At 40.3% G+C, this 22,822-nt stretch overlaps 1 protein-coding gene across 2 annotated transcripts in view; it reads right to left on the reverse strand.

The window, feature by feature from the left end:
* The window catches only part of LOC124804808 (survival motor neuron protein), a 128,686-nt gene that overhangs the window by 29,118 nt on the left and 76,746 nt on the right, over positions 1 to 22,822 (reverse strand). For both annotated transcript variants that reach the window (XM_047265146.1, XM_047265145.1), the window contains exons 3-5: positions 12,630 to 12,741; positions 11,715 to 11,815; positions 11,449 to 11,586 (exon numbers count right to left, since the gene is read on the reverse strand). In XM_047265146.1, coding sequence (XP_047121102.1) covers positions 11,449 to 11,586; positions 11,715 to 11,815; positions 12,630 to 12,741 — 351 coding nt within the window. The remainder of the gene's footprint in view (positions 1 to 11,448; positions 11,587 to 11,714; positions 11,816 to 12,629; positions 12,742 to 22,822) is intronic.

Below are 22,822 nucleotides of genomic sequence, written 5' to 3' on the forward strand. Positions count from 1 at the left end.
TTGCTGTCGTGATTGGAACCACTTGGAGAAGCCTAATGCACTTCACTACTTCACATAACTGCAGGCTCATGCATAATGTACTTTCTTAAATCATGCGTGTTTTTTAAATCAGTTGTTTTTTATTAGTGATATCGGCTTACATATTCAAGTGTACGCGCAGTGTCTCATTGTCTAGGACATTTTTGAAAAACTCTTTGATTTTCCAAATTTTTTCACCTCTGTTTACTAAAAGCAAGCACTCTTGTTAAACTGCAATGACCTGTGTGAGTCCAGTTGAAGCAAACAGCTCAGTAATGCAAAATTGCACAATTTCACAAACTTCAATTTAAATATCTTTGTAGTATTCCTTTCGGGTTTTGAAAGTGTGTGGTGAGCTGGCTTCATTGTTTTTATTCTACTTTGGTATACTTCGGTTCCGAGAAAGTGAAGGATCATCAATTTGTGAAGGTGGTTCTTTTAAACACAATTCCCAAAAGTGTTCAAAACTATCATGCCTTCAAATCAATATACAAATTAAGTCCTCATATTTTTTCCAGATCAGCAACACTTACATGAGGGCATTGAATTTTTTCATTCACATCCTCTACTGGGTTCATTGCATGGCAATAAAGACATAAAAAGAAGTCTTAAATTGGAACACCGACTCAACGTAGCCTGCACATTTGAACCTGCCTCTGTTTTGTCCTCTGCAGAAAACGTTTCAGAAAACTCTAGTAGTTCATCAAAGTTTTTCAATATTCTCAAGATACTAGAAGCTCGCATAGTCCATCGAGTTGGGCAAAGGGTTCATAGACAACCTGGTCGTTGGCACTCTCACAGCGTTTGCTTCTGAAAAGTCCCATCTTTTTGTTGGATTCCCTTATGGTGTTTATTGAGCCCTGGACTAAAGCCATAATATCCCTCATAGACATAAGATGGCAGAGACTGTCTACAACTGCCAGGTCTAAACCGTGAGTAGCGCAGTGCACATAACTTGCTTTTGGTTGTATATCCAAAATAAACTTTTATAGTCCTTTCGAGCTACCTCTCATATTCGAGGCACCATCGTGGCACCGTCTGCTTAAGTAATCCATTGACAAATCAAGATGGGGAAAAACTTCTTTTAAAATACTAAACAGAGTTTGTGATTCAGTGTTGGGGATCTCGTATAAGCCAATAAAGTCTTTGTTGATGATTTGGGAATCATCAACAGTACTAATACAAAATGATACTTGTTCGTGAATCTAAGAATCACTTGTTTCGTCAATCATAATAGAAAAATGTTCAGTCTTCTTGACTGAAGCCAATACCTTTCTCAACACAGACTTTCCTAGTAGATCAATGATCTCATTTTGAATATTGTGGGACATCCCCTCATACCCAGAACACCCTAACCAATCTTTGAAATCAGGTATGTCATTCTTCTGGACTTCCAACAACTGAAAAAAAAAAAAAACTGAGTTTACATCTTCGTGCCATCTAATTGCTAGTCCTTGTCAGCATAGAAATAGCACGGTAGTATAAATTGTCTCAAGAGCTAAATGGCTGTTCTTCATATCACTAACTGTTCATTCAATTGGGAGGCCACGCTTCGGTTAGCGACACAATTTAGTTTCAGAACACCTTCTTTATGGGTAAACTTATTTTCATGAAGATGGAATTTTTCCAAAGCCTTTTTCCAGTTAGAAAATCTTATGGAAGTAAATGCATCATCTTTTTTGGAAGAAAATTGTAATAGATTTTTAGCATGTGCCTCTGAAGGTATTGCAAAAAACTTCTTTGGTAGATGTTTCATATTCTAGCCATGAATATTTGATCCACCAAGACTTCTGAAATGATCTTCCCTTACCAGATTGTCCAGGTTTTGGCTGTGAATGATTCTTGCCTGAAGACAATGAAGCAATTTACGACAATAATTGTTGGAGGTTGACTTGCAGTATCATCAACTTCCAAGCGCGCTTTTTTGGTAACAAATTTATCCATTGCAAACTTAATTCACAATACACTAAGAGACTAAAGTAAACGAATAAAATAGTCATATAAAATAGACACTGAAGTCGGAACACTAAACACGTCTGCAGTATGCACTGAACAAAACCTTCCACACTCAATGACTGCGACAGCAGGGTGGGCTTTATATAGCGAAGCTTTCCAGGTGCTTCTGCTCCAGTTCATTTGATGTCGCTGCAGCCGCAGTGCTGGCCCGCCGGCGCCGGACTTTACCCAAAGGTTCGAGCAACGGGACAAATTTTAAGTGTGCTCGCAGCACCGTAACACTATCATGATTCACTTTTTTTCAGTTAACCTGCTTACTACCATAATAATTATTTGTTTTAACTAATTACTGAATGTATTTTGAAAGGTAACTATGGTCACACAAGGAAGATAAATAATTTTCTTAAATTATTGGGGGGGGGGGGGGGGGGGCAGTTGATAAATACAGGGATAGTGTCATTTAAAGAAGAGATCTGTGGACAACAGTTATTTAACAATGGCTCCTCCTATGACTGCACACTAGATTCCTCCAAATTTATATTTGTCAAGGGGCCTGAAGATGGTGTGATGGAACTGCAAAATAGGGTGCGTAAATAAATTAAATGCAAATAAGATAGCAGCAGGTGTTTTAATTTTCACTTCATTGATGCAAAGAAGTCTCATGTTGTTGGAGCCACATTGCCACAAATTCTTTGACCACCTTATTGTTGCTGAACTTTTTTCTGTATAATGCCTCCTCGAGTGAATCAAACAAATGAAGACCCAAGGGAGCCAAAGCTTAGGGAGAACTAGGTGGTATCTCCTAACCTGTTTTTTCAATGGCCTCTTGGGTCAGATGTGCAATAAGAGGGCAAGCATAGTTGTGTCGCATAATTAGGCCTTTAAAAACTGATGGTTTTCTCTTATTGCTAGCTTTAATTTACTCATCAGCATGTCAGTAGTAGACACTGTTTATTGTACACTGACCTTCCAACACAAAAGGCAACACTTTGGGCATCCCCAAGATATAGTCAGCACAACTTTTCTCACTGAGGTTGGCATCCCATATGCTTTACGGACATGTTAGCTCTATGGTCATCAAATGTTTCTGCTCAATAGCGAATACTGGCATTGTGGGGTGGCACCTCAGACCACATACGTACTAATCTTATTATTAATTATTGATAATGTACATAAGTTAGTATGAGATTAGCTCTCAACAGGCTAGCTATAGTAAGGACATGTGGTAAGTTGCCACTGGTCACTATGTACTGATTGTTAAACCTCGACACTATTCCGAACACTTCATGTCATCTGTTCTCAGGTTCAGATTGCTGCCACCCTCAGCTGTCCCAAAGTTATGACATTGTAATTGTCTGACAGAGTTACTGTGTTGTCTATGTGAATGGTTGGTTGATAAATAACACTAATTTTACTTAAATTTAGATGCATTATGCAATATGAGACATGATCATAGATATTTAGCAAATGTTTTTAGTGCCATTTCTCTTCTTCTCATTGCATTGTATTCCAACAGCCTTAATTCAATTTCATATCTACCACATTTGAAGACGACCATCTCTGTAAATCAAATTCATGTATTTGTGTCACTTCCATGTCAAAATTTTGCTGCAGCAGCAGATCGGAATGAATCGCACATGAATATTAGATGTAGGTACTGGAATACAAACTCTTAATCTTGCTCTCATTCTCTAATTAAGCAGTGGCAGCAATAATTAGCCCCCCCCCCCCTTCCCCCTAAGGTAAGCAGCCAACATTACTTAGCTCATGTGTAATTCAGCAATGTCAATTGCCGTTTGAAACAAAACTTAAAATAGTACTGTCTCTAAGTTTGTTTGTTACTGGCAAATGACCACACTTAAGATCTTAATGTTGGTTGATACTTTTGGAATTAAAGAAAGGAGTTAACACCAAATGGCTGGCCAGAGTATTGCTAGTCAACCTTTTTTTCCGTTCTGCCTATTTATAAAAGTTTTGATGGTTCACTAAATTTTCATAATTCTGCAAAACAATTTTTATTCATCAGCTGTTCTCAGCTCATATTGGTGATGCCAACCTAAAGTCATGGACGTACAAAATTCCTTCTACAATCTGTTTAATTTCCACCTTGTTCTGCCTCTAATTATTGAATGTTGCTCATAATTTTTGCTCTGTAGTGGATTGTGCACCAATTTAAAAATTCCCAGCATATTAAAACCCTTTCCTGGACTGGGACTCAAACCTGGGAGCTTCGTCTTTTGCAGGAAAGTGCTCTGTTGCAAAGTATACAAGAGGACTTAATAACACTGAAGAGAAGGTATTGGCAAAAGTCAAGCAGTGAGGGCAGGTTGTGAATTGTGCTTTGATAGCTCTGAAGTGCCCGTGAAATGTAAAGGTCCCATGTTCAAGTCTCAGCCTGTTACACAGTTTTAATCTGTCAGGAAGTTTCTTCATGAACTTTAAATAAATGCAAAAGAAACAATTCTCAATATAAGAGATACTGTGATACTTTGCATAACATGAAAATTCAATCTAGTTAACTGAAATTATGAGGTGTAATTACTGGTTATCTTCAGGAAGCAAAATGTGTAGTTCTGCCAACAGACAAATATAAAATTTTTGTTCACCTTCATCCTGGGGCCAGAGTGACCTGCTCTGCCCTTTTTCACATATTCTAATGTACAACCTCAGATGAAAAGTATCCATACACCTATTAGCGGATATCAATGTATTATAATGAACTGTGTTGAGAACACTTTCAGTGGGGTGTCAATGGCTGTGGAGGAAGGATGGCCCATTCTTCCTTACAAGGCAAAACCAGAAAAGATAGTGGTGTTGGATGGTGGGGTATGGAGCAAATTTGACATTGTAAAATCCTAGAGGCATACCATTTGGTTCCAGTAAGGATTCTAGGCAGACCAGTTCATTTCAAGAACGTTACTGGCCACAAACCACTGCTTCATGGCACAGTGCATTGCCATGCTGATATGATCATTGACTGAACTATTACTCTACTGTACACACTCACAATATTGCAAAACGTTTTCATATCCTCTTAGCTGTAGGACCACAATCTAGTGACTAAACACCCTCACACCACCCCACCTTTACCTTACTTCACTGCTGGCACTACACGTAATGGCAATGCCATTCTCCAGGCATTTGCCAAACCCTAATCCTATCAGATTTCCATGGGGTAAAGTGTGATTCATCATTCCAAATCACTTTTTCCCAGTCATGCGCCCTCCACTGGCATCACTTAGCACTGACTACAGAAATATATGGCTCATGAGGAGCTATTCAGCATTGAACCCCATTCATTTAACTCTCTACATACAATTATTGTGCTAGCCGGATTTCTGGTAGCACTTTCGAACTGAAGAGAAATTCTTTCCACTCATTTAAGGCAATTTTTTTTTTACAACCACCCCCCGCAGTGTTTATTGGTCCCTGTCAGTCAGTACGTAAGACCTGCTTGGTCTCCGTTTAGTTATGGTTGTCCTACACGCTTCCACTTCACCATCACATTACCCACAGTCAATTTGAGCAGTTTTAGTGGGGTTGGGATGTCCCTGATGGATTTGTTACTCACGTGACCCTCAATGATTAGTCCACGTTTGAAGGACCAAGTCAGACCCGTAGAACATGGAGAGAAAAAAAAGGTTAAAAATGACTACACGTCAATCCCAACTGATAGAAGGAAAGACACCTAAAAAAAAGGGACTAGGAGAAAGGACCATAAAATATGCCATAGAGAAACAGAAGTCCTGAATTAAAGATTAAATGTTCAACATATTGCTACAATAGATAAAAAGTAAAATGCGGCTGATAGGTCGCGCATCATATGCTAAAATAGCGGACAATTCAGATGGCAAACACAAACGAGAACATAAGCACTTAGAAAAAGGACATTCCAACAGCAAATGGCAGACAGTCAAAAGTTGGGCACAATGTGCACAAAATGATGGGGGAGCACTACTTAAATGGTGATGGCTGAAAAGACAGTGCCTATACACAACCTAGTTAAAATGATCTCATGACGAGAGGGGCCGAGAGGGCCGAGAGGAGGGCGTCCAAGATGCTGGGAGAGGCTTAATAGCCTGGAGATAGTTCCCATGAAGGGAGGACCATTGGTGATGCCAAAGTGACACCACCTGGTGACAGACGGCAACAAAGAGACCATCAGAGGGACTGTATCAACTAGTGGGCTGAAGTATGAGGCCTGCAGCCTTGGGAGCAGCATCAGGGGCCTCATTTCCTGTCAGACTGACATGACCAGGAACCCACATAAGCATCACAGTGGCTTGATCAAGAGTGAGTAAATGACAGCTTTCCTGGACTTGTTGCACTAGGAGATGGATGGCGCACAGCCCACAGAGGCTTTGAAGGGCACTGAGAGATCTGAGCAGATGACGCAATTGAAAAGCTTGTGCCGCCGGATGTACCGCATGACCTGATACAAGCGAAGAGCTCTGCTGTAAATTCTGAGCAGTGTTCCAGAAGTAGATACCAAAAAACGTTAGTGCCAATGATGAAGGCACACCCAACACCAAGGCCAGTCCAAGAGCCATCAGTGTACACAAAGGTACTGTTGTGAAGTTCCATGCAAAAATCATGAAATTGATGGTGATAGAGCAAAGCAGGAGTAGTGTCCTTAGGAAGTGAATGAAGGCCAAGGTCAACATGTGCAATCAAGCGAGTCATCAAAGGAGGTGGCATAGGATGGGCAGCCACGCAAGACAGCATGCACATTTGCCGAGTAGAAAGTCACGGCGGTAGGACAGCAGTAGTTCGGCAGCTTCTGCAAACAGACTCTCAACTGGGCTAGTGTAAAAGGTATCAGCGGCCACTCTGATGCCACGCTGGTGGATAGTATTGAGATGGCAAAAGAGGGACAGGTGTGCTGATGCATAAACGAAGCACCCGTAGTCTAGTTTCAAATGGACAAGAGACCGGCACAAACAGTGGAGGGTGGTTTGATCTGCACCCCAGGAACTACGATTGATGACATGTAAGAAACTGAGGGGTCGCAGACAGCGGGCTGCCAGACAAGACGTGTGGGAGCACCATGAAAGTTTCCTGTCGAGCACGAGACCCAGTAATTTCATAGTTTCAATAAACGAAAGAGCAACAGGCCCAAGATGTAGAGACGGTGAAAGAAACCAATTGCACTGCCAGAAATTAATACAAATGGTTTTGTCAGTGGAAAAACAAAAGCCATTGTTTATGCTCCATGAGTAAAGACAATCAAGACAATGCTGTAGACACCACTCAGTGAGACAGATCCATGGAGAACTGCAGTAGATGGCAAAATCATCAACACAAAGAGAGCCGAAATGCCCGGCAGGTGACAGGCTATTATAGGGTTAATGGTGACAGCAAAGAGAACGATGTTCAAGACGGAACCCTTAGACACACCATTTTCATGGATAAAGGTGACCAACTAGGCAGAACCCACACATACCTCGAAAACTCTGTCTTTTAAAAATTCCTGAAAGAAACAGGGCAGGCAGCCATGGAAGCCACACATGTAGAGTGTATGGAGGATACCTGTCTTCCACCAAGTGTCTCAGGTTTTCCCCAACTTAAAAAACACAGCCACACACTGGGATTTCTGCAGAAAACAATTCATGACATGAGTGGATAAAGCGACAAGATGGTCAACTGCAGAGAAGTGTGCTCAAAAGTCACACTGTGCAATGGTTAGTAAATCGCAAGGCTCTAGCCACCATACCAGCCGTGCATGAATCATACGTTCCATTACCTTGCAAACACAGCTGGTGAGATTTGGGCCGGCAGCTAGAAGGGAGGTGTTTTTTCTTACCAGGGTTAGGTACAGGAATTGCAGTGGGTTCACAGCAATGTCTGGGAAATGTGCCTTCTGCCCAGATGTGGTTGTATGGATGAAGTAAAACGGCTTGCCCACCAAAGCAACGTGCTGCAACATCTGAATGTTAACAATGTCTAGTCCTGGGGTGAAGAATCAGGATGAAGTGAGAGCATGATCTAGCTCCCTCATAGTAAAAGCAGCATTGTAGTACACACGATTCTGAGAAAGGTATCGCCCGAGCTGCCTCTGTTCGTTTTCGATGGAGGAAGGCAGGGTGACAGTGGGAGCAGCTCAAAATGTCTGCAAAATGGTGACCCAAGGTGTTGGAGGTAGCACCAGGGTCCATGATGACATCGTCTGCTACTGTCAGGCCGGAAATTGGGGAATGGATCTTGATCCGAGAAAACTGTTTGAGATTGGCCCACATGATGGAAGAGGGGGTGGAATTGTTAACAGAACTAGTGAATGAAATCCAGCTAGCTTTTTTGCTATCCTGAACAACACAATGACACTGTGCACACAACTGTTTATAATGAATGCAGTTTGTCATCATAAGGTGATGGTTAAAAATGCGGAGAGCACGTCTCCATGCGCAAATTATGTTGCGGAACACCTCAGTCCACCAAGCTACCGGAGCACTGCATGGTAAAGATAAAGGGGGAGGAATGGTATGTCCTGCAGTGGTAAGGATAACATTTGTAAGATATTCCACCTGGTCTTCACAACTGGGAAAATGATGTTTGTCTAAGGTCACCAGGGAGGAGTAACGCCTCCAGTCAGCCTTAGTAAGCTACCATTTGGGTGTCCAAGGAGGTGGGGTAGGAGTCAGCAAACAGATAGCCTATCGGAATGGTCACTTGTGTATATGTCAGTGAGATCGGACCATTCAAGATTATAGGCAAGCTGGGCAGTGCAGAAGGATAGGAATATGGAGTCAAGGGGGTGCTCGTGTGTTAAGGCAGAAAGGTTAAGTTGATTGAGGTCAGCCAAGAGGGCATCCTTTGCACCTTTTCTGGGAGAACCCCAATGGAGATGGTGCAAATTAGTCACCAAACAGCAGAAAGGGGTGAGATAGCTGCCCATTAAGCTGGAGGAAGTCTGCCCTGGTGATATCGAATGACATAGGGATGTAAATAATACAAATGGAGAAGGTCAAGTGAGGAAGGAAAAGGCGAACTGCAACAGTTTGAAGGTGGGTAGTCAGATTTGTTGACTATGAACATCACCACATATGAGCAGCATGACTCCCCCAAGAGATGGAATGCCGACCTTGGGGGGGGAGATCAAAACGGATCAGGAAGAAATGAGAGCACTCAAAACGATGATGATGCAATTTTGTTTCCTGAAGGCAGAGAACAATTGCATGCTTTATTCTAAGAGCGTGCTATAAATCCTCTTTATTGGATTAAAGATCGCAAATGTTCCATTGGAGGAGACTCGTGACGAGGAAAACTGAAGGGGTGTCACCTCAGTGGCTGCTGAGTTCCAGCCTTCGAAGAATCGCTGCTACCGGGCACAGAGGCAGGAAGATCCTACTCTACGAGGTCTATAGAAGCATCAGAATTCTCCTTCTGTCAGCCTGCGGAGTCCAGGGCAGAAAAACGGTTGATGGTGCGCACAAGCAACATGGAGGATGGCTGGGTGAGGGTATCAATTTGGCGACACCATCGAAGGGGATCTCCGAATTGGCGAAGGAGAAGATCGTTTGCCTCTGTTTAATTTCTTGAATATTTGTAGTTGGCAGATGACGATTCAGATGTTTGTTGGCTGGAGGGATGTAGAAAGTCTTCACAGGAGTATTTCTTCTGTCCTTTCCAGCCTCCCAGTTGTGTAGCGGGTGACTTGGCCCCATGATGCAAAAGTCTGGTGGCTTTTTGCACAGCTGGAGAAGGAGACGGGGATGTTACAATGACACTGGGGAATTTCACAACTGCGGTGCCAAATCTGAGGTTGTGTGTCTGTGTGGCCATGTCCTTCATGGAACAAGATGTAGCAAGAACAGTACTGCAAGTGGCAGATAGGTAAACGCAGCATTTGTGACTAGCCAATAATTTGTGAGTGACAGGGTAACATACTTTTTGCTTCACCCGGATCTCCTGGACAGCCTGCTCATCGAGATACATAAGACAATCACAAAAGGAGGCAGCGTGGCTGAAATTGCAGTTGATACGGCAGGGAGGAGGAGACTGACAATTGCCCTTACAAGCACCCCTAACATGGGTTACACATTTGGCCAAGTGTCCACAGGGTGGTTGTAATGATGACACTAGTAGCAGCACATAGGGTTTGGAATGTACGGTCGGACTGTGATAACTTCATAGCCTGCTATGACCTTTGACAGAAGCACCATTCTATCAAACTTGAGAGAAAGAGCGTGTGTGGGCACTAAGGATGTGTCTACCTTTTTTAACACCCGATATACTGCAATGACACCCTGATCAGAAAGGTACATTTCTGATTTCTGTCTCTGTCAGACCATCAAACAGACTAGTTGTAAATAAAACCAAGCGAACAATTCAGTGTTTGATGTGCCTTGACACCAACAGGATAGCCATGGAGGAGCGAAGCTGCAAGCAGTTGTGCTTGAGAATCAGTAGTAGTCTCCAAAAGCAAAGTGCCATTGCATAAACCACAGCAGGATTTCGCAGTGTCAGCAGTTACATCAACAAGGGATGTATTGTGGCAAAAGACCATCTTCAGTACATGGAACCATGAAGAACTTGGGTGCAGCTGGGAGGGTCTTTGAATCTTTAGCCACCACCTGTTTATGTTTGGCAGGCACTGACTGGGAAAAAGACTATTCGCTCATTGCAAGAAAATCCCCAAGATTGCCAGCGTCTCTGATGATTTGCTCCTTCCAACTGGGGATACCGGTCAGAAGAGGTTGCACCCACATTAGGTGATTGGTCACTCCTCCCGAACACCTGACAGAGGGACCAGTTGACAATTTGGGAAGGTAGCAGCTCAGGCAATCACCCCTCACTGGGCCTGGGCTGTACCAGGGGGTACGTGCGAACCCTACCTGTCAACCCAGGGCTGGGAATTGTGTGATACCCAGTCACCTGCTATACGTCAGATGCGTGGACTGGCCTTCGGGAGTGCACATGGAAAAAGAAGAAAAAGAGGAACCTCAGATGCCAAAGCAGACAAAGGATAGGAGAAGGGGAAAAAAAGAAAAAAGAAAACAGCAAAGAGACATTTCTGACTGAATATGCAGAACACATTTCCAAAACATCCATGACATATTTCACAATGAAGGGGAAAAAAGAAACCTAGAGGATAGACATGTAGCATGGAAGGGAAAAAAATGCTGCAAAGGCTGGGACCCGTGGTAGCCAAGCACAAACCCACCAGAGATCAGCAAGCCCCCTGGGAGGGGGCTGTTTCTGCTTCTCAACAATACAATACTCCCAGCCTTCTTTCATACTAGCAGGTCTGTCTCAACACACAGCAACATTACACAGCAGTATCTAGATCAGATAGAGTATCCCTTTCTTCTCTGCAACGAAGGAACTATTACTTCAGAAAGCTCAATTGTGTGTTGTTTCAATGTAAGTCTTATCGGCAGGACTACATATTTCATCTCCTGAAGGCAAGAACAACCTAGAAATTCTCTCACATAATTTGTTGCTATATTTTTCATTGGAAGTAGCTAACAGCAGTACCTGAGGATGCAGAAATGGTCCTTGCCTGCTGTTGTAAAATTCAGACTGTCCAATCCAGGAGGCCCCATTTGATGACGCATCTTCAAATGAATCAATATGATGTTCTCCATCTTCTTCACTTCCAATAATATTATCCGACTGAAAATGTTGGTTATTAAATTATATTTGATTTTTATGCAGTGCTTTACTAAATGAACAAATACATTCTTTTGAGCATGTTACTCAGCAAGATTAGTATTTTATATTAATAAAAACTGAAATATCACCTCTACATTTTCCAGTGCTTGCTGTATTTGGTACTGCCTTGCAATGGAACCTTGTGATGGCTGTAAAGCTGCCACTGAAACTACTTCTTCATTATCGTAGCCTAAGAAATTACATTTGAGAAGCATAATTAATTCACTGAAAGAACAGAGTAATGCTGGAAAAAATTAAAAGCTATATTTCCCGGGAAGGTGGGTCACACACAGTAAAGTTATATTATTTGCAAGCCTGTACACAACAAACTTAAAAAAACTACAGAACAGGACTGTGTGAATGGGAGGAAGGATGCGGGAGGACACTACTGAAAATAAATCCTCGAAGTTACAATTAAACTTGACAATTTTCATTAACAGGCCAGAATCACTCAATAGTGACTTATGTTAACTCTTATGTGATTTTCTCGTAGCAGCAGGGCATTTCGTATTTTTAGAAATACACAATACTAAAAACTAAGCTGGAATCATGATAGTAAATCACTCTTCAACTGCATCTGATTTTTTGCTATAATAGATTTCTAAGATATTAAAAACCCAGTATGAACTTCATTTACACAAAACTTCAAAACGCTATCGATACTTGGCAACCTTCCATCAGATATTGCTACATCTTTTAACACCCACCTTCGGCAGCTGTATTTCCTGCTGAACAAGAAAGCCCTTGTTCTAAAAGTCAAGAACAGTCATCTTTCACCACACACATTGCTCATATACAACCTGTACAGCATTCATACTCATCACTTGCAACAAATTTCTTTCAACAAGTATGGACTTTCCTCCATATCTACTGACTACAATTCCCAACTCATTTCTGGTGCTTTATCTAATGTAATGCACTTCAAACATTCCTGCAATATAGCAGTTACTCTTATTATTAATACAAAACATTTCCCAATAAGAATGCAAAATGTTTATATTTACCTATGTACTTCACAACACATTTTCCTTTCTTCTGGTCTACAGATTGTATAATGGCTTCGTATTCACACCCATCCTCCGAGAAAATTGCTCTACAGGGTGCTCCAACTTCCCACTGCGAAAATTAATTTTCAGTACTGATAGTAGCAACAAGCAATCACACAGTGTAACTAACTAACAAAGTAGGATATGATCAGCAGACTCCCTATTGATCTTGGCCTACAGTCAGAATGCAACTATTGATCTAATCAAAACATTTAGATAAGAAATACAACAATGAGTTAAGTTATCTGGCATAAAATCTTTGGACACAGGATGTGAATGTGGCTGACACAATGAATTGTATTAGAATGCTAACTGGAATTTTTAACAAACCTAATATATAAAATTTTATTTTTGATGGAGATACTCTTCAGTGGCGCACAAGAAGCTGCCCAACAAAGTTATCTTATTCACTCATACTCCCCAACAATATCAACATCACTTTAATGTGATCAGGCATTTTGCTGAATGGACGTGTATCCAAGTATATGACTACTTTCTAAACTAATGTCAAGCACTTCAACTCTTTCCGGAGGGTTTTTTTTTTTTTTTTTTTTTTGTCCTGGTGCTATATTCCTGGTTTTCAGTATTTTTTGAGAAAGAGAGAGAGTGTAATTTTTAATACTTAAGGTAAAAAGGTTAGAATTATTATGCGGACCCTCTATAAAAAATGTGTCAAAACAGGCCAAAGGAAAATATCTTTGCCAGAAGATGGTGAGTACAACACTCTTTGAAATGTCGTGGCATTTGAGCATTGTCACCTAGAGAGATCTTCAATAATAATAAATTACCTAATATGTATCAACATTTCTTAAAATGTTATTGTTGTTGTCACTGTCTTCAGTCCAAAGACTGGTTTGATGCAGCTCTCCATGCTACTCTGTCCTGTGTAAGCCTCTTCATCTTTGAGAAACTACTGCAACCTACAGCCTTATGAATCTGCTTAGTGTATTCATCTCTCTCTACAATTTTTACCCTCCACACTTCCCTCCCATCCCTTGATGCCTCAGAGCGTGTCCTACCAACAGATCCCTTCTTCTAGCCAAGTTGTGCCACAAATTCCTCTTCTCCCCAATTCTATTCAATTCCTCCTCATTAGTTATATGATCCACTCATCTAATCTTCAGCATTCTTCTTAGACCACGTTTTCAAAGCTTCTATTCTCTTATTGTCTAAACTGTTTATCATCAATATTTCACATCCATACATGGCTAAATTCCATACAAATACTTCCAGAAAAGACTTCCTGACACTTAGGTCTATACTCAATGTTAACAAATTTCTCATCTTCTGAAATGCTTTCCTTGCTATCGCTAGTCTACATTTTATATCCTCACTACTTTGACCATCCTAAGTTATTTTGCTGCCCAAATAGCAAAACTCATCTAGTACTATAAGTGTCGTTTCCTAATCTAATTCCCACAGCATCGCCTGATTTAAATTGACTACATTCCATTATCCTTGTTTTGCTTTTGTTGATATTAATCTTATAGCCTCCTTTCAAGACACTGTCCATTCCATTCCATTCAACTGTTCTTCAGAGTCCATTGCCGTCTACGATGGAATTACAATGCCATCAGCAAACCTCAAGGTTTTTGTTTCTTCTCCCTGGATTTTAATTCCTACTAAAAAATTTTCTTTGGTTTTCTTTACTGCTTGTTTATTGTACAGATTGAATAACATTGGGGACAGGCTACAAGCCTGTCTCACTTCCTTCTCAACCATTACTTCCCTTCCATACCCCTTGACTCATTAACTGCCTTCTGGTTGCTGTAAAAATTATAAATAGCCTTTCATTCGCTCTATTTTACCCCTGCCACCTTCACAAATTAAAAGAGTATTCCAGTCAACCCTGTCAAAAGCTTTTTTTAAATCTACAAATACTATAAATGTAGGTTTGCCTAGCTTTTAAGGTAAGTCATAGGGTCAGTACTTCCTCACATGTTTCTATACTTCTATGGAATCCAAACTCTTCTTTCACACACAAAACACACCCACACACCATGAACAAAAACTTAGTGCCACAGTAGGTTGGAAGAGAAAAAATATCAATGTTAAGATTTATTTACTTTAATATGTCCCTCTTAAATCAAACTGTGTTATATAAAATACTTTCCACCAAGGGAAACAGAACAAGGGAATGAAGCATTACTCACAAGGTCCTACCTTAACACACATTACTCTAAATTTGTTCCAGTTAAGGCTTTGCAAACATGTCTCCAAGCTGATTTTCAGAACACACACACATTGCAGATTGATACTGTCTTTTTGTTAGAGTTGATGCACAAAATAGTAATGTTCTCTCATATGCTCAGAACATTTGTGGAATTCTGGATTTTTCACCAAATTTTGTGTTCCTTTTTCCTACTATCTCCAACATCAGTCACTTAAGCCATACACATTATCTCCTTTACTGGCAACAACAAACTCCACTTCAGTGAGGGATGCGAGACTGATTTCTGCAGCTGACACTCATGAAACAGGAGAGCCGCTTTTCATTGAGACACACTGTTGATCAATGACACAAAACTGTAAGATGACAGTCTTGTTTTAATGTTGTCTGTGATGTCAGCATCAGCATAGGGACACAGTTTATCAGCAGGTGAAATGCAGAAAAGATCCAGGTCAGAGGTACCACAAACATATCATAAAATACATATTCCAGCATTCCAGTCATAAGTGGGTTTAGCCATCAATGAAGTGATCAACTTTTGGAACAGTGTAAATGAGATTTGGACAAGAAGAACAGGTCACACATCCACAACGTTCACTATAACTTGGGGAGTTTTCAATGCTTTCTAGTCGGCCATGTTATAACAATGTAGAATCTTCTGTGTACACTCACTGTGGAATAAACAAGCCACACTCATTATATCTGCATATCTAAAAATGAACCCAAAGAGTCCACTGTTATTTTTAATTCTGACAACAAATCTAAAACCAAATTCACTGCACTTTAAGCTGACACTGCAAAAAGACCACCATCGACATAAATAGCAATTTTTCTGTTTTGCTCCATCGAATGTAAATGCAGGAATCTGCTGTTGAACGAATGGTTGACTCAAAGTTATTACTCCAGCAATGAGATTATGCTGAAGCCCATATAATGATTTCTTGAGGCAACAAAAACAACCTCATTTGATTTTAAAATACTCTAATTGAGTCATTTTTCTGTGTCCGAGTTTCCAAACAAATTAACTTCTAACATCGAATTGATAAGTTTCAAACTTTTTCAGCTACAATTGCTGTTAAGGTATAAACAATTGCAGTAAAAGTTTCATCATGAAGTCCTGCATACCATAAACACCCAAGTGAACATGATACTGGCCAATCAACCCATCAGGTTTATATTTTACATGAAGCACCCATTAATTATCGTTAATATGTTTACCCTTTGGCAGTTCTAACAAGTCCTATGCATTGTTTTCTTCAAAGGCCTTCATTTGCTCTTTCGCTGAATTAAGCCATTTATCAGAATCGTGACTTATCATAGCTTCACTGAAGTTTGTTGGTGCTAGTTCTTCATAGACTGATTGTACCAGGCAAACTAACGCATTTATTGTTTCTTGAAGCTACTGGTGTTATATTTTATGAACTGGATAACAACTTTGTAATTCATCTGAACATTCTTGGTTACTGCTCACAATTTGATCAACAGTAGACTTAACTTTCTGTCTGATTAAGAATTACTAATCACTTTCCTCCATTCCTTCAGGTATGAAATTAAATTCCAGTACCATCAAGTTTATAGTTGTATATAACTTCTCTGGCTGAAAAATCATCACACAATTTCACTGCATGGTGTTTTTGTGGGATCCACACTTGGTAACCTTTTTGTCATTCACATAACAACAACAAAATGGTGAGGTGTGTCATCAAATTTTGAGTGAAAGTACTTTGGCAAATAAACATAGCATTTTCACCCAAGATGTGTAACTAGCTAAAACTATCTAAAGCTTTGTCAGTACACAACTTGAAAGGTGCGTTGACTCAAACACTTGACTTAACAGTACAAGTGAATAGAGAAATGGCTGAGTCAGATGCATGAGCCCAAAATGATTTAGGTAACACACTAGATGATAATATGGAGTGAGTTAATTTTACTATGTTTCAATTTACTTGTCCAGCAACATTATTTTGCTCAGGCATATCCGGATAAGATGAAACTCAATATCCTGGATTCATAGCACTGCAGTTACTTTGTTACAATTACACTATCTTCCACCATCAGATCAGCTGCACTACGCTCCTTCAAAAAATGTCTTCAAATTGACACCAACTTCAGATTTTTTTCTAATCAAGTATAACCCAGCACAACATAAATAATCATCTTTGAAATTCACATAGTAATGAAAACTGTTTACAGAGTCAGCAGAGATTGGTCCTTTATCATCATCATTAATCAATTCACTGACAGTTTGTGGATGATCTCTGAGAACTGAATGGTTTGTGGGGGTGTGCTGACTGGTAATACCTTTGTTACAGTAAGTCTCATTATATTCCCATTATGCAGCTTTATGAACAGAGAAACGTTAGCGTCTGGCATCAGGGACATACCAAAAATTATGTAGTAAAGCAGGTATCCACCTGCAGTTACGCGTACTTAGTATAAATAGTGCCAATCCTACACACAAGGTAATTTCATTGCCATCCATCTGTACACACTGTGTAGGGAAATGCAATTTATTTGGTGAAATGTGGTGGTGTGCCAGATTCATAAATCCAATTTAGCAGTGACAAAAATCAGTGTGAACCACCAAGCCAGTGACAAAACATGCATTTGGTTCACTGTTCACTTTTTTACTGGAACTACAACTATTGCCACTAGATGTCACCTTTCCTCCTCCTGTGCCCACGCATTAAAGGCATTTTGTAATAACATGCCCACCTTTGTTGCAATATAGATATGAGCCAATCTCCTCTTTGACTTCTGCCACACTGTTGAGAATTACTCCCGTTTTCCCTGGTGCTCATCGAATTTTCATTTTGTTTAGAAAATGCCAGCTGCCTGAGACTTTCAACATTTAGCTAGTGAATACTCAAATGAAGACAAACACGCAATACGAAGCTTTGTCGTCTCTCAGGAACACAATACCAGGTCGAACTATAAAACTGATATTCAGGAAATATTCCAAAAATATGATGAAGCAGCAAAAGAGAAAGTTGCATTTGGATCCTTTCCGCAGTTCACTACCCAAGCCATCAAAAATGTTTGAAAGGAACAACACACATTTTGTTACAGATGTTAGAAAACTACCCTTCCTTAAAATCCTGAAAAATGTATAAACAACTCACTATTACTGAATTATATAGTGTAAAGAAAATGAAATATATAAAAAATATATTGTACCACATTCTAAGATGCTACTGCAGTCTTTAACATAGATCTTTTAACACAGGAAAATCTTACTAACTTTTTTGTCTGAACAAGATTACTCAGTCCTTTTTCTGTCTTCATCCTGGATGGCAACATATTGTAACTGTCACTCATATAAACTAGTCTTTGAATAGTTACCGAGTTAACCTGCATAAAAGTGTCATTTGCTAGAAACAAACCGAATATCCGTTTTATATGCCATAAATTCCCCGTCTAGTTCTGTAGGAGCAAATTGAGGAACAAACCTCCAAGGTCATGGAACATGCCAGTACATGAAATCACGACACAAAAGTAATAAACAATAAAAAATAAAATGTTTATGAACCCAGAAAAAGTCAAGCCTTAATTTTAAGTAAACGCAATCAACAAAATAACACAAGAAACAACTTGATTTTTCAAGGAACTCCTCAATGGAATAGAAGGAGTGACCCCATGAGGAAACTCCTCAGTTTCGATTTGAAAGCACATGGATTGCTGCCAAGATTTTTGAATTCTTGTGGTAGCTTATTGAAAATGGATGCAGCAGTATACTGCACATCTTTCTCCATAAGAGTTAAGAAAGTGCGATGCAAATGCTGATTGGGTTTCTGTTGAGTATTAACTTAGTGAAATGTGCTTGTCAGGATGTGGCTGAAGTGGAAGTGGGGTCTAAAAAAAGGACAAGTGTTAATTTTTCAACTCCGGTTGGCAAACTGCCTCCCGTTTCTTGAGAAAACATTTACTGATTGACCTAGCTGGGGTACATTATGTGAGTTTAGCGGCCCTAAGGCGCAAACAGATTGAGCCGGGGCTCAAAAAGTACACGGAGGTAACCGACCAATGCGTCTAATCTCGTCGGGGGCCTGTCAGTAAGAGAGACCAATCCACACGCATCGTCCGTGCAGCTCGGCGCAGTGGGCGCTCACACGTGATCTCCTGGACCTTTTTGATTGGCTGCTGAAGGAGCTCTGCCTAGGCAAGCGACGCTTCCCTAAGCGTCACCCCGTCAGCAGAAAGGTTGTTTGTTCGTCGAGCATGTGAACAAGCCGTGGGATAGTGGCATATACTGGAAAAATCTGATGTGTCGCCAACCCAGGGCCCGTGCATGGCTTTGTGAAGATCCATTGCCACCCACAGCTCATGCATTAAAAAAAAATATTTCCCTTTTCTTTTATTGAAAATAAAGGAATCCCGCACTCAATCTGTCAGCACCTGTACAGAAAGTTGTTAATTCTTGGGAATAAGCTGATATTGTTGACAAGAAACGACAGTAAAGAATATGTACACTATGTGACCAAAAGTACCCGGACACCCCCTAAAACATACATTTTTCGTATTAGGTGGATTGTGCTGCCACCTACTGCCAGGTACTCCATATCAGTGACCTCAGTAGTTAGACATCGTGAGAGAACAATATGGGGCACTTCACGGAACTCAGACTTCAAACATGGTCAGGTTATTGGGTGTCACTTGTGTCTTATGTCTGTATGTGAGATTTCCACACTCCTAAACATCCCTCGTTCCACTGTTTCTGATGTGACAGTGAAGTGGAAACGTGAAGGGACATGTACAGCACAAAAGCATACAGGCCCACCTCACCTGTTGACAGAGACCGCCAACAGCTGAAGAGGGTTGTAATGTGTAATAGGCAGACATCTATCCAAATCATCACACAGGAATTCCAAACTGCATTAGGATCCACTACAATTACCATGACAGTTAGGCAGAGGTAATAAAACTGATTTCACGGTCGAGCAGATGCTCATAAGCCACACATCACGCCAGTAAATGCTGAACAATGCCTCACTTGATGTAAGGAGTGTAAACATTGGGACGATTGAACAGTGGAAAAACTGTTGTGTGGAGTGACGAATCACAGTACACAATGTGGCGATTCGATGGCAGACTGTGGGTATGACAAATGCCGGTGAATGTCATCCCACTGTTGAAGAGCGATTTGGGGATGGTGAGTGCATCTTTCAACATGATCGAGCACCTGTTCATAATGCATGGCCTGTAGCGGAGTGGTTACATGAAAATAACATCCCTGTAATGGACTGGCCTGCTCAGGGTCCTGATCTGAATCCTATAGAACACCTTTGGGATATTTTCGAAAGCCAACTTAGTGCCAGACCTCACCGACTGACATTAATACCTTTCCTCAGTAATAAGCCAAGTAGACTAATTTTCGTGTCAAATGCTCACTCACTTCAGATATCATTCAAATAATAAAAATGGCAGCATTAAGTCTTTGAACAAGATCCTGAACGTGGGCTTTCCACGACAGTTTACTGTCTATCTGAACACCGAGAAATGTGAACTGTTCAGTTTCACTAATCATATGTCCATTCTGTGAATTAAAATGTTTTTGTTGAATTGTGTGTTAGAAACTGTAAAAACCGAGTCTTACTGTGATTTAGCATTAGTTATTTTTTACAAGCCACAAACTTATGTCATGAACTGCACTATTTGAAACTGAGCCAATGTCGCACATGACATACTTTACTACCAGGTTAGTGTAATCATCAAACAGAAATATTTTAGAATTGCACATAATACTACAGGGTATATCATTTATATAAAGAAGGAACCGGATGGCCTCAGCACTGATCACTTGCCGCCCCCCCCCCCCCCCCATCCACCACACCAATCCACCAATTGACCAAACCCCCCTCAAATCCCACATCACAGCCATTCTCAGCACTGTGAATAATGACCTTTTGATGCCTGTTGTTAAAGTAAGAAGTTAGCCAATTGTTAGCTGCTCCCCATATTCTGCGAGAGTCCAACTTCTGTAGCAAAATTTCCTGAACAACACAATTAAATGCCTTAGTTAACTTTAACAATATGCCTAGTGTTCAAACCCTTTTGTTTAATCCATCCAGTACCTCTCAGAGAAAAGAGAATATAGCATTTTCAGTTGTTAAACTGACTTCTAAAGTCAAACAGTACATCTGAGAGCAAATTATGTGATATAAAATGATCAATTATCCTCACATACACAGCCTTTTCAATAACTTTAGCAAGCACTGGTGGCACAGAAACAGGTCTAAAATTGTCTATATTATCCCTTTCTTCTTATTCATAAAGCAGCTTTACTACAGAGTACTTTAATCGTTCAGGAAACTGACCATTCTCAAAGGAAAAATTACAAATATGGCTACGTACAGGGCTAACATGTGGAGCACAGTACTTTAATATTCTGCTTGACACTCCATCATATCCATGGAAGTCCTTAGCCTTCAGTGATTTAATTATTGACCCCCATCTCCCCCTTGTCAGTATCACAGAGAAGTATTTCAGACATCTATCCTTGAAAGGCATTTGCCAAGAGAGATATGATTCCCTGTAGAAACTAAATTTTTATTTAGATCACCAGCAATGCTCAGAAAATGATTGTTAAATATTGTACGTACACATGACTTATCAGTAACAGAAATATTTTTAAAACTAACTGAATATATTGTCGACCTTGGGCATCTAACCACACACTTCCTTCACAACTGACCGTATGGTTTTAATTTTATCCTGTGAATTAGCTATTCTATTTGCATGCATACCACATACTCTTTGCCTTCCCAATAACTTTTTTAAGCACCTTACCATACTGTTTCTGATGGGCTATTGTAGCTTGATTGTGACTACTTCTAACATTTTGATATAATTCCCACATTGTTCTACATGATATCCTTATCCCACCAGCCAGCCACCCAGGCTGCCTTTTACTGCTAGTAACCAATTTAGAACATTCTAACACAAAGCAACTCTCAAACAGCATGAGAAATGTGTTAAGGAAAGCGTTATATTTGTCATCTATGTTGTCGGCACTACAAACATCCTGCCACTCTTGTTCCTTAATGAAGTTTAAAAACATCTTCAACTTTTATAGTCCTGTCTTCCTCAGTTGCATGTAATATTACGGTATATTAATAATTTTTACTTATGGGCCGTCTGACAGCAACTGAATAAAACAATTTTAGTGCCATACGCGTTTCGCCTTTATTTTCTGCAAGGCATCATCAGTGGCAGGTTGTGTGGACAATTTCCTACATATTACGCTCATGTTGCATTTTGGTGTTGTTCTTCTTCTTATGAACGCCAATTTGCGGTTTTTTTCCCCATTCCAAAACACTATGCACTGAACGCTTGTTTTAAAGCAATGTTTAAAAAAAGTTTAAAAAACTCTATTGCCATTGGATTAGCTTTCCTACATAGTTTGCGATTATACATGACATTTGTTTGAGTACAAAAGTCTTAGTGTTAAAATTTGTGCATCATGGTCTGAAAGGCAACTCACCCTTTTACTAACAATGCCCATTTAGTAATGAAGAATGAATAAAAATATTTTCTATTGTTTTGCCACTGTTCCCCTGCACCCTAGTTGGAAAAAACACAATCTGCGTGAGACCATATGAGTTTAGGATATCTACCAACATCCTTTTCCTCGCACAATCAAACAAAATTAATACTGAATTCACCACATGTAACTAATTTTTTGTACTTCCTATGAGGTGAACCAAGTATCCTCTCTATCTTGAGCAGAAATGCTCTGAAGTCAGAGTTGAGGGACCTATAAACAATAATAATTAGAAGTTTAATTTCAATAAATTCAACTGCCTCTGTACAACATTCAAATATCTGTTCACTGCAGTGCCATGATACATCTATGGACACAAACGGAATACGTCTCTCTCTCCCCCCCCCCCCCCCCCCAATACACGACCATGCCCCCCACTCCACAAGGAACTCCTTGAAAAATATCCAGCCAATCTGTAACCTGGTAAAGGAATCCTCTGAA

This window comes from Schistocerca piceifrons, chromosome 7 (genome assembly GCF_021461385.2).
Source record: "Schistocerca piceifrons isolate TAMUIC-IGC-003096 chromosome 7, iqSchPice1.1, whole genome shotgun sequence".
Lineage (NCBI taxonomy): Eukaryota > Metazoa > Arthropoda > Insecta > Orthoptera > Acrididae > Schistocerca > Schistocerca piceifrons.